General features: G+C 40.7%; 1 protein-coding gene and 1 long non-coding RNA gene across 2 annotated transcripts; one reads left to right on the top strand and one right to left on the bottom strand.

Moving 5' to 3' along the window:
* The first annotated feature begins 49 nt into the window (after positions 1–49).
* On the top strand, positions 50–4,097 carry TPRKB (TP53RK binding protein). Its single transcript, XM_052789438.1, has 4 exons — positions 50–398; positions 1,127–1,249; positions 1,540–1,716; positions 2,546–4,097. The coding sequence occupies exons 1-4, from the start codon at positions 138–140 to the stop codon at positions 2,630–2,632; spliced, it is 648 nt and encodes a 215-aa protein (XP_052645398.1). The 5' UTR covers positions 50–137; the 3' UTR covers positions 2,633–4,097.
* Positions 4,098–7,464: 3,367 nt separating this feature from the next.
* Positions 7,465–9,878, bottom strand: LOC128142839 (uncharacterized). The gene is made up of 2 exons (XR_008235528.1): positions 9,518–9,878; positions 7,465–8,295 (listed from the first exon to the last, which is right to left on the bottom strand). It is a non-coding gene; the product is annotated as an uncharacterized LOC128142839 (long non-coding RNA).
* Between the last annotated feature and the right edge of the window lie 2,895 nt (positions 9,879–12,773).

The raw sequence follows: 12,773 nt of genomic DNA, 5'->3' as shown, positions 1-12,773 counted from the left end.
GGGCGCGGGCGGCGGCTGCCGTCGGCGGGAAGGGGCGAGGAGGGCGGCGGGCCGGGCGGGCGGGAGGTGCGGCCTGCCTCCGGCCGTGGAGCCCGCACGCGTGGGGTTTCCCCTCTAGGAAGGGCTGAAAACCGTCCATGAGTGGCTGCGCGTTACTAAAATTGCGCGAGATACGAGGCAAGAGCGGGCGCGTCTTTGTGCGATCGTTACTCTGTAGGGCCGGTGCTCCCGGGGCCGATCTACGCCATCGGTGCGAGATGGATTTAACGCATCAGCTGGAGCTGTTCCCCGGCTGCAGCGTGACTCTCCTCCTCTTCAACCACGTGAAAAATGCCGCTGCTCTAAGGAAAAAAGCCATGGAAGGATCCATTGAAGGAGCGTTAATAAACCCTGCAATGGTGAGTGAACGCTTGTGTCGGCCTGTTGGTACTGCGCTGACTGCTTTGAAGGCAGTGTGGAAATCCTTCTCTGTGGGAACTGTGAAGAACGACCTGTGCTTGTAATCGCTGTCACACGAGTTACACGTACCTCACACTCTCCCTCCTTTGATTTCATTACAGTGTCGTACAGCGTAAGGGTTCATCTGTGTAAAAGAAAGAGCCAGGATTGGCCAAGACAAGTGTTGCCTCGATTCACTTCACATCCTACGTGGTGGAGCTATTTAAATCTACTTCCATCTGTAAAATGTATCACTAAGTGCTTAATGCTGTCAAAAATCTACTATTTGGAGCCTTTGTTCTCATTTAAACCCATAACTAGTTTCCGAATCTAGTCTTTTTTGTTAGAATTGGCAAAGCAGTAGTTACAGAAGGGGAGGGGGGGGGGGAAGAATCTAATCTGACAATTTACTGACAGAAAATTTATTAATGTGATTCTTTTTTCAAAAGATTTCAGTAATCTGACTGAGAGAGTGTAATCTTTATTTTTATGTCAGGTATTACCCCACACAGGAAATAATCACATTGACTTTGGAAGAGCAAGAACTGCTAAAATAACTAGCAGAATACTGTTTTGCTCACTTCTACAATTGCAGACTTCGGCTATCAAAATTAAGTGGTCGGGATTTTTTCAGAGTTCAAAACAGTATGTTAAATTTCTGTTTAACTTCTCCTGTTGTGTTTTACAGATTGTAGATCCTTTTCAAATTCTTGTGGCGGCCAACAAAGCAGTTCATCTACACAAGATAGGTAAAATGAAGACCAGAACTCTCTATGCAGAAATTATTTTCAGCCTTTCACCAAACAACAATGTAAGATTTACTGAACAAATGTCTTTTTTGCCAGAGAAGCTTGCCAAGATCCATGCAGCCAAACTAAATATATGTATTCTCTTAACTGTTTATCTGGCTACTAATAGAAGTTACTGTTATTTTTAATAACACTAATATGCTGTTATCTTCTGTAGCTTGTCAGAATTCAATTAATGTAAAACGTGTGTCAATTTATACTCTTGGTTTATTTGACACAGTAACTGAAAAGGTTGCTTACATGTAGTGAGAAAGTGACTCATAATATTTTGATACTTCTCATCTTCTCTCAGATTTCAGATGCATTTAAAAAGTTTGGCATTTCAGACAGTGACACAGCAGTACTCGTTGTTCTGGTTGTGGACAGAGAAAAAAATGTAAATCTGGAAGATATAGCATCTCAGGTAGAAGGCCAACAAGTTTCTCTAGATGAACTCCCCCAACTAACAGACACTGCCAAAGTTAAGAAGGTATGTAGCCAAAAGCGATGACTGGCATAGAGAAAAGGGATAGTTTATTTAGTTATCTGATTAAATATCAATGGACATAATTAACTTAGGGTCTGTATTTCTTTAGCACAACTGGAACCTTGTTTTAAGTGAACCATGATGATTTCTTTCTTAGAATTTTTTTACTTGAAAAAAGTTCTAGTTGTCACACCCTGACATCACAGATTTTAAGTCTTCAAAATTCTTAACATTGTCAGGAAGTTGGAACATAAAAATAAATTCCAGATTGCTGCCTACTATTCAGGCACTTTTGCTTCCTGTTTTCTCAGGCAAATATCCATTTAATTAAAAATAAATTTTCAGTTCTGAACAGTTTCATAATCTTAAGCACATAAATAGTCCCAGCATGGGTGGTAAAATAAAAATGTGTTGATTAGCTGCTAGGAGCTGTGTTAGGGCATGTGTGCTCTTAACAGATTACCATATGCTAGATAGGTATCTTGAAGCATATGTTTTTCACTGGATAAAATTCAAGCAACTTGAATCATCTTGATCGTGTCCATCAAAGTAATGATGGGAGACATAAATAAAATTAGACAAATCATAGCGTATAACATAGAGCTAAAAGGGCTGCTCTCATTCAGTTTCTTAGCTTGCTTTATGTCTTGCAGTTTCAGAATTTGCTTGGTTCCTCAGTCCCAATTTTGTCTTGCAGTCACGACGAGATAGGAATTTCCAATGTAAAAAGTATGGGAGAGGGGGAAATACTTTCTTGATTCTTTCAGATATGTGATCATTTTTTCTCTTCCTTACACAGCTTTTTTGTTTTTCTTGTTCTTTTTTTCTGCAGATGTACAAAGTTACTCCACAGGAAGAAAAAATCGGCACCTTATTGGATAGTATTGTTTGCAGAATGTCAACAAAAGATGTTTTATGAAAACGTGGAAATAAATTTTTTTTTAAGGAAAAAGAGGGCTTTTTAAGTTGTAAAAACACTCTGTTGCAATTCATTCTGCATTTCGGAGAAAGTGCTGTAGTACTGAGTAGTTTGATAACACCTGAGCTTTAACCATAAATGAGTAAGCTTGGACAAGGGGGGTAATCTGAGCTGTGTTCTAAGCACAGAGAGCAATTCTGCTGTGCAAAGCAGAATTTGCCATTGGCATTTCTGTCCATTTCTTAACAAGAAAAAATCACTTTTGCCGGTACCTTAAGTTGATCATAAACAGAAGGCTTGGAAATCTGTACTTACTTTTCTGTTTCATCAAATGTTTTACTAGTCCCAGATAGGATTCAAACATTGTAAACCATTTTTATTAACCGTCCCCTGATTTGTGTTGTTTTGGCACCCCTGATGGGTGATATCCTTTTAACGATACTGCTGCCGGAAAAGGTGTCTCTATGGCACAAAGTATTGCTGGTGGACTAGAAAAAGGAAAATTTCCATAAACTATCAGCAGCGTCTCCCTCTTTCTGCTAGTGGGATAGAGTCACTGCCTACCCTTTGGGAGCACGAAGGGGCAGGAGGGTCACCATGGCAGCCAGTGGTGGCAGCGGCATGGAGCAGGGGCATCGGAGATGGAGATGGAGAAGAATGAATAAGGTCAGTATGGCTACGGTAGTGGTAGCAACTGACAATCCGATGTCATCAGATGCAGCGTACTGCTGAGGTACTGGTGTGTTGCTGTGGTACTTCTGTGTTGGCGTTAAAGGATAATGAGAGGTGCTTTTACTTTATAACGCTGAATTATGCATGGCGATGCTGACTTTCTAGGGCCTAGTTCCAGGTGCAGAATTCACAGAGAAATTTGCACCATAGATTTATTCACTTGTCAGTACAACTTACATAGCATTCTGAAAGGATCATTGAACTTGTTTTGTTGAACCAGCGTTAGGAAAGGACATCAAAGGGAACTAAAAAGAATATTGATTTCCAATAGTCACCAAGTCCAACAGCCCTGCATGAGTATCATTTAATCATATGAAGGCATCCTGTTTAAGAAAAATTACTGTCCTAATTAGGTACAAATCCATACTGTTTGTTATTGTTATGCTGTATTGTTTTTCTGGGACGTGTATAAAACCGTATAGCTGTCTGCATTTTGGGTTTTTTTTCCCTAATATTCTCTGAGGTATTACAATTCGTGTACTTATAAGATACTTGGAAGAGTATGCCCCAGATTCTTACAGATAGTGTTTGGGAAAACAAAATGTATTTTGGGGAAGAGGCAAGTCTGAGTTAGAGTTGAAGTGTTACCCACTACATTAAACAGACTAGTAAACTGATATATAGACCTAGCATTGTCTGTGTTTCTGTATTTAATACAGAAATCCCTAGCTTCTGTTTTGCATTTTGATTTTGGTTAATTCTTCCCTCAATTAAAACACAGTAATACAAATACCATCCTTTTCTTACCAACCAAATCAATGGCAAAATACTTACCAAGTACCAAGGGAATTACAACGTTTATCAAAAGAAATGATTCAGGACAAATGATTGTGCTGATATCTTGATTTAAAGATGGTTTTACAGAATGTATCATCCTCTATAAAGGGAAATGGGAGGCACTAGTAAAAAATGGAGCTTAGAAGGGCTTGAGTCTTTTGAAATAAAATGTGTGTAACATCAGCTTGTGAGAATGACCATGGAAAAGACTTGTTTTCCTTTTCCGACAGTCCAGTTGGTACATGGAGTATGTCAGATTTGCGGGCTGAACTGCTGACGTTGGTTTTGGTAGCTTAAAATAACAGCAGGCAGGTATGCTTAAACCACAGCCTTTTTAGAACATGTGTAAAACATCAGTCTAGTCTGTTTAATATAGGAGGAATATTAATAAAAAGATCACTGCATAACAATTGATATACAAGTTCCAAACTTGGGTTCCCACTTTTGAATTCTTGTCAGTCTCTTTCATTGGTGTAGAAACAGTAAATAGTTTGTTACTGTTCACATGAGTTAAATTATGAAATTGTGATTTACGGTGAGACCTGAATGAACTTTTTTCATGGGTGGATTAACTGGAAATGATTTTGGGAGATGAAGCCTCCATAGTGTCACTTAGGCAGATGATTTGGGTCTGTTGGCAGTGGAGACTATGCCATTGCCCTGCAAGACCACAGTTTTCCCCTAGTCCTAGTTCCATTATCTAAGTTAAATTATTTACATAAACTGGTAATAAATGTAGATTTTGTTGACCCTGCAAAGTTACGTCTGTCTTTCTGAACACATTAGAAATTAGTAAATTTGGTTCTATAATGTTACTGTTAAATCAACCACCACTGTTTTCCAGCAAAGCAAAAGTTTAAGGAAAAAAGACAGGTTTTTCAAAACATTTAGTGTTCTGCTGCTGTCTCCTCTGAACTTTCATACCTCGTCTCCTCTAGCGCAAGGTGAAAGAGAGGAATACCTTATTTGGATCTCCAGTGCTTCAGAGGCAGGATTATACCTGCAGGATTTACAAATTTAACAACTAAATCCAAAAGTAGGATGTGTGGTCAGTTGTTCTAGCTTTTCTTTTAGGTGGGGTGGTGGTTGTTTTTTGGGGGTTTTTTTTGCCTGTGCTGTCTTTTTAACTTTGTGTCTATGACAAAAATTGAGTGAAACCAGCAGCCTGTGCTTCTAAAAGGCGATGACTAAAACCTCATCTGCCACAGAACTCACTTTCCTGCTTGAATGCTTTGCAATACAGGAGTTTCTTGCGGGGCGGGGGGGGAGGGACGGATGATGACAGGAGACAGGACAAGCAAGAAACAGACTGTACAAAGCCATCTTTTACAATGACTTTGTAATATGTGGTAAAGCCAGCAGGTTATTGCTGTGTGAGTTAAAGATGGTTCCCAAGCTTTCAGCCTAGGTAGATCTGATATATGTCCAAACTGCTGGGCTGTCCATCACATAACAGGTATACCTCTGGGCACACAGCAGGAATGCGAACATACACTCGGAAAACTTGCCCATGCTGTCATGACAGAGGTAGTTGTCCTCCGAGAGGACACCAGGATTTGCCAGCAGCCTTAACCTGCAGGTTGGTGCTTGCTTGCGGGATCAGATGTGTGCCCGTCCATGGTTGGGGGAGTGTATATTTTGCCACGTGGCAAATCTCGCAGTGATGTGAGAGGGACAGTTGGAGGTTCTGCAGGGAAAGAGAGAAGCAGAAGGTAGGCTGCCTCGCACCAGGAGGACTCCTCCTGAGTGCTCTGCGGCCATGTCTGCAGGCCACCATGATGAACATGGCAGCACAAGTGATGCAGATTCACTGATCTGGCAGCTGAATTTATGAGCTGCAGCCTGCGCATCTCTGAACTGTGTGTTGATATTAGTAAAATGCATGTTTCTAAAAGCTACGTATGTTAGAACAAATAGCCAATCTGATTTACAAAGTCTTAAGCAAAGGAAAAATCCATGTCAGCTGTCGGTGACCAGTTCCAGTAGTGAACTCCCCTCACCATTAAGTGTGGCCCCCTCCCCAGCTCTGTTCACTGGCTTCCCCTCTTCTGTCACCCTGAGATGCCTTTATCTGTCTGGTTTTACCTCCAAAGCCCTTCACAGTTCACATTGGTCTCCTATAGCCTAAGCTCACCCTCTTGCCTTGTGTTTTCAAAGCAGCAGCTTCAGGCACTCCTGTGCTTACTTCAGCTAGGGGAACCTCCATCATTTTCAAAATAAATGATTATTCAGTACCACTCTTTGACCCATTGTCAAAACTCCCTCTCTCCTGCAAAAGCCTTGATGACATTAAGCTTCCAGTGCGCTGAGGCCATCGCCTGTCACGCAACCCCAATCACCTGGGGTTTTTCGTACTGCTGTCAGAATGTCTAAATCTTTCTCTTCTTGTGTACTTCAATGGTACATTTACAAGGGAAGGACCGTCCTTTTGCTTTCACTTGTAATAGTTCATGCTATATGGTTTATGACTGGGGTCCCTATGTCCTATGAGACAATGTATTTAATGTGCTAATCTGGTTTTTTTTATTATCATTCCTTTGTGTGCTGTTCTTCAGAGAGCATCATCAAAGCTTTGTTCCCATGTTAAAGCATGATGAGGTGGTACCTTAACAAGGGTGTTTGCCCAAGTAGGGTAACACTGGTGGAGTGCTGCACAGATAGAGGAACACTGATTCCAGCACCCACACCCGCCTGTTGAGAGCTGACACAGGTGTCTCTGGTGCTACACTGCGCTTTGTAAACACTCCTTGAGGTTTAATGCCATGTAGGTCTTCTCAGAAACATTTCAGTTTGTGTACCCCTCCTGATGATGGATGGATACCAAAATGGAGTACGTGATGCTTGTAAGAATTATGTTCTCTACAGGTACTACGTAATTACAAACATGTATCTATCTGTTCCTAAGTATTCAAAATGTCTTGCAGCTCTTCTTTGTTTATTAGGATACTGTTTGTTAGTTTAGGCAATGCTGAAATTTGGGGTTTAAGCTGAGTTTAAGCTCCAAAGGCTTGGACTATTGTTCCCAACAGCCACTGCCCCTCAGAGCTGCCAGTCGACTAACAGCTCATCGGGAGCAGGCAACCATACAATTAACAGAGTTTAACAGAGCCTGCCAGCTGGCTGTATTTCCAGAAAGCTTGCAGGTTTTCTGAGTGGAGTTACTTCCCTGAAAAAGTGGGAGTATGGAATGCCCCCAATCAAGGATGGGCTGGTGTATGTAGAGGTTGGTACTGCTATGAGGTATTAATGAATTATGGAAAAGCAAGCAGTGGTTGCAGATAAATTAAATATATTGGTACAAGATTGAAGACTGAGCCAGTTGGTTCTGCAACAAAGGATGCTTACAAATACAGTTTATTTCATGGTTTTATTCCTGAGTTTACAAAGGCATTACCATAAGTTAAAAATACGCAGATGCTAATCCCATATAAACTCTCTTCAGCAACAGAGATGAGAATTTGACTTGTTCAGAGGTCTTCCTTTGCCTGCAGGATAGCTGGTTTTATTGATATTTTTTTTCCCTGTGTTGTTGCGACATGGCAGATTATTTGCCTGCTTGTAGTGTATGTTTTACCATAGATTGGGACAGGTAATTTTAACAGAGGTAGAGACTGGACAACGTAAGTTCAAAAATGGAAAGCTGGGCTGGATATACAAAACATCAACCAATAAAAAAGTAAGTTGAACTCTTCTTCTTGGTAGCATATTGTGCTTGAAGTCATTTTCATATACATGCGAAGGGTAATACAAACGTGTACAGTGCAAGCAGGTATATGTTATTCACAAAGTCATGTTCTGTACATTGCCTATTAAATTGCATCACAGGTTCAGTTCCACAAGTAGCAACAGTTTAAGCAGTTTCAAGAAAACTGTAATATGTTGAGACCATTTTTTTGTACCTCCCAGGTATGGATAATCAACACAAATATTCCTTTAAATATTTAAAAAAGAAAGCATATTGCTGCTATAAGGATGAATCCTTCCTTGACCAGGCTCCCCAGATTGCCATTAGAAGGATTATGACAATAACCGTGTAAAGGGTATGGACTGTAGCAAGATCATCCCCATGCTGGTGCTTGAACCCAGAGCTGCTATGCCAGTTCTCACTTTTGTTTCCATTGGTTTTCTGTCTGTGAGCACGGAGAGAATGTATCCTGCCATGACAAAAAGCAAGGTTAAGATTAAAAAATATTACAATTTATTAACAGTTCAGTAGTGTTTATAATGAAGTCCAGAGTGTGCATTGTATCATTGACTAGATTTGGGAAAGAGCTCTTCAAACTGTATGGGGCTAATAAAGTAATTTCCATAATTGGAAATGCAAAACATTTACCAGCCATTTGGTATTTCTCTCCCACTGACAGGCAGAGAGACTGGGTATGGGCTTGTTAGAGGATGCACAGTGCTCTTACTCTTCACTATTGATACAGATCAGTTGTATGAGAAAAAACACTCTTTCATTTTGCAATATTATGAAAGCGGCAGGGTTTAAAAAAAATTACCAGTTTCCAAAGCTTTAATCCATGGGAATAAGCACAGCATGTGCTGTGTAAGTTTTCCATTCTGCTCTGATAATGTGTTTTTATCTCTGCTTTTCAGAGGGAACTTCCCTTGGCAGTCTGTCAAGATATTCATTACCCAAAGATACCAGTCAGGAGTAACTACACAAAGGGTATCTGCAGGTCTCTCTGGAGTAACATTTTACATTGCTTTGCCACCTTTCCCAAATGGTTTGAAAGTAGAAGTGTTAGTCTATGGTAACTGACCTCCAGTTACTGTTATTGCCACTGAAAATTGCCTGCTAAGCCCCAGTGGGCCTGCTTCTTTTTAAGAGAGAAAAATGTTGAATGTCCACAATTCCCCCTGAACTGGAATGCCAAAAGGACATTGATCAGCTTGTGATTTTTGTGTTGCTTAGGAAGAGGTCTGAGAAGAATTAGATGTATTACAGCTCTGGTTCATACATGTTCCTGCTGTTACTATCACAGAAGAGGAGTTACCAAAAATGTTGCTGCAGATACAGTTTATGAGTAAAGAGCTTTTAAACACAAATTATATACTTACGCACACTTGGAAGAGAGCTGTCAAAACTGATTTGTTAAAAATGGAAGACTAGGAAGTGCAATCTGCAAAAGGGAATTCATCAATAAAACAAGTTCTGCAGCTGAGATTTTACAGAAAGTAGTTGTAGAATTAGAAATACACATTTAACATTCATATCAGGACAAGGACTACCTTCTGTCTTGTGTAACTGCAAATGAAATAACACAGTTCATGATCATCTGGCAGCATCACGTGAAGACCACAAGAGGAATATTCTGTCAGTAGTTTGCTTTCCTATTCCTACTTGAGTGGAATGCACTATATGCAGCTTACCTCCTGGAAGCATTCATGGTGCCTTGGTGATTGAGTTCCCAATGTGTCAGATTTCTTCTTGCAGAGAGGAAAAAGGCCTTTTTTATCCTCTTGTTTCCTTGCACAAAAGAGGAAAATCTTCACTCAGTACCAACAAAAAGAATCTTTCTTCCAAGCCCACCAACTTGACCAATGCTAATCTGGGAGCGCTTGATATGTGTCAATCAAAGTTCTCAAATTACTGGTTTTCTAAAGCTGATTTTGACATAGTTCTTCAAGAAATTCCCTGGAGCAGCTCGCAAGGCAAGTAATGAGTAATCCCAACGACTGGCTTCTTTCAGCTGCTGGGATCCCTTCTTATAAACAGTAGCTCGCTGCTGAAGTGTTGCCAAATTCATAACAACACAAGTAATGCACAGATGGAGGGTGCTGGTGATGAAAAATGCAGGATGAGCTGTAACTTAGAACTACTTTCTATTAGATCACAGGCTATTTTGGGGTAAAACTTAGTTCCTTTTTACAACTGTAATCTGGTTTAACTTGCCTGGAGTGAAATTTCAAGCCACCATCACTTAGATGTGGTCTAATATTCAAACATTTTTATGAAAAAGTAGGCGCTGTCTTTAATACTCTGTTGACTTTTATAACACAATCATATTCAATAAGCAGTCAATAAGCAGCATATCAGCACAAAAGAAAACATTTGGACATTTAGGGTTAGTAACCAAGTCACATACATCCTATTCTTCCCTGACCACCTGGAGCCATTAATTGACAAGAGGCTGTGCCAATGCAGAAGCTCTCCCAATAGTTGGGCGTTGCATGATTAGCTGGGTTAATGGTGGTTTTAGTATAATAAATCCAGTGGTCCAGTAACTATTTGTAGGGCTCGTGAGTAAACACATTTAAATTTGTAGTTTAGAAAAACAGGCCAAAGCCCTTCTTTCCCAAAACAGTATGTGAAAACCTTCTTGCATCATCTTTAAACTGTCAAAAAAATTAAAATAACCATATTTCTCATTTAACTGCTACTTTAAGCTTATTGTCACATATAATTGCTGTTAAAACAAATCTGAACTTGTAGTTCTGGTGCATTTCTAAAGGCTTTTGCGTTTCCTTCACATAGTATTTATGTTTTTATATAAATAAAATTGGTTCCTTCCGTTTTAGTAAAACAATTAGCAATTTCCAAATATGTCTTGGGATATCACTTACGCTCCAGAAAATTAAAACTGAGCTTATTTACTCATAGTCTCAACAGTCTTAAAACTCTTTTCCATAAATAACATTTATAAAAAGAGCTATTTTAATTTCGTCGACACTGTGACCATTTAACGAACACTGATTGAGTCTCCATTTCCTTGAAGTAAACTTATTACAAGACTAGTATGTCAGTGTGCATTTCAATAGAAATGCATGTGCTGTTGACTTCTAACGGCTATGTGAGTAAAACTGTGTCACTGGAACCAGTGGAGCTACCAAGGACATTATATCATTCTTTATTATTAGTAATATATTAAATACAGAAAAATAGAAATATTACAATGACTTGGAGGAAGAAATTCAGACATCAGTAAAGAATTACTGACTTGAATCACCTCCAGCTTTTTCAGACCTGGTCCTGAGAATATGGGCAGTTACAACTTTGGGATTGTTTTCTTAAATAACATATACAAAGTGGTAGGTGCCACAATAAAAGCTGTAAACTGAATTTTTCCTGTATGTTTTTAGTTTTCTTTACACATTTTTTTCTACTTCAGTCCTAAGATCTGTAGCACTTACAGCCTATTTGCCCCCTTTCCTTTCATCTTGATTTTCTGTTTCTTACTGATGCTTTCACTTTTTGACTGAACTAAGCAAAAGGAGGTACGTGCCAGCCTCATCTCAGAGGTGTGAGACTGTTGAATTTTGGTCATATAATACACTCTTGAGATCTCCCAGCTTTTATTCTTCTATCATAATTTTCTTTGTGGAAAATTATCCTCATAATGCACATGGCCCAGTTTTGTCAATACAGCCATAGACCCTTGCTCAACTTACTGAAAAAAATTGCTGTTGAGCTATTAGTGAGACATCCTATAAGCTAGAGCAATGCAAGAGAAGAACAGTAAAAATGTAGAATTGAAATTATTACATCAGTAATAGTAGTTCAAAGAGCCATGAGAAAAACACTGAAGAGAACAGGTATAAAATCCTGAGACAAAAAGCTGGAAGACAGAAACTCTGTAATTGCAAGGATTGGCCTGTTTTACGAGCAGCAAAGCCTGACACTTCCCCACCCAACTGACCACTGCCAGCCAGGAGGGACTCCTGGGGTGATGGCGAGGGAGGAAAGGTAGGAGGTGAATGTGTTAGTAGTCAGCCTAGTACCGTTTGTCCCACCGTATACTGTGCGTATTAGCCAATACATAGGGTACTTGCTATATACTCAAATTGTGTATACTGCTTGCAAGGCTCCATCAAAGATCCTAAAATGTAAGTAAGTCGCCAAGTAGAGAAAGGGTTACAAAATATTTTGTCTATATGAAAATCTGCAGGTCATGCTTAACCATTCTTATTCAGCTGCTAAATTCCAGTCCAGTGATTTAGTTAGTCATCCTGAAATACTCGAACAGAATATATCACTTGACTGCAATTTCTGAGGCCATGCGTGTATTAGGAGAAAAGCCGAAGCACTGCACAGCAGTAAACTCCAGAAGAAACATGGAAGAGCGGTGTGTTCCTGGTGTTTCCTACTGACATGGGTCTACTTTTAAAACTATTCTATCAGTCAGACCGTATTAATTGGCAGCAGCTGGGACTGACATCCAGGAATCTCACTCTTCCTTACATCATTTCAGGAACAGGTATATATCCCTTTTGGCGCAGTTAAGTTACTAGGACAATCGTATGCAGCAACGGTGCGGAGGAAACAAAAGGAGTCCGTGTGCACCCTGCACCACAGCCGTGCCAGGAGTCACCCTGAGGCCCTGCAGCCCGGCAGGGCCCTGTAGCCGAGTCCTTCGGTAAGCCCAGACACTCCCGAAGGCTTTCCCTTCTGGTGCTGCCACCACCGCGGCTGCTGAGGTCAGCCAGGCAAACCCAGCTCCGCAGCAACAAGCAGCGGGGATGAAACAGCAAGGCTGGAACCTGCACTTGAGGAGCGGAAAGCGCCACAGGAGCGGCCTGGCCTGCGAGGCCGAGCGGAGCAGGAGGCGCCACGGCACCAGAGGTGGCCGTCGGCAGCCATCCGCCCGCCCCGCGGCCGCCTGCAGCAGCCTTCTGGCAGCCTCTGATG

Source organism: Harpia harpyja, chromosome 6, assembly GCF_026419915.1.
Source record: "Harpia harpyja isolate bHarHar1 chromosome 6, bHarHar1 primary haplotype, whole genome shotgun sequence".
NCBI classification, from domain to species: domain Eukaryota; kingdom Metazoa; phylum Chordata; class Aves; order Accipitriformes; family Accipitridae; genus Harpia; species Harpia harpyja.
The sequence above is the reverse complement of the archived record's forward strand: the minus strand, read 5'-3'. Positions and strand labels throughout refer to the sequence as shown.

Excerpts from the sequence above, each read along its gene's own strand:
- TPRKB (XM_052789438.1), top strand. The coding sequence starts at position 138 with ATGAGTGGCTGCGCGTTACTAAAATTGCGCGAGATACGAGGCAAGAGC. Across the intron at positions 399-1,126 it reads CGTTAATAAACCCTGCAATG|ATTGTAGATCCTTTTCAAAT; the intron begins GTGAGTGAACGC and ends TGTGTTTTACAG. Across the intron at positions 1,250-1,539 it reads GCCTTTCACCAAACAACAAT|ATTTCAGATGCATTTAAAAA; the intron begins GTAAGATTTACT and ends ATCTTCTCTCAG.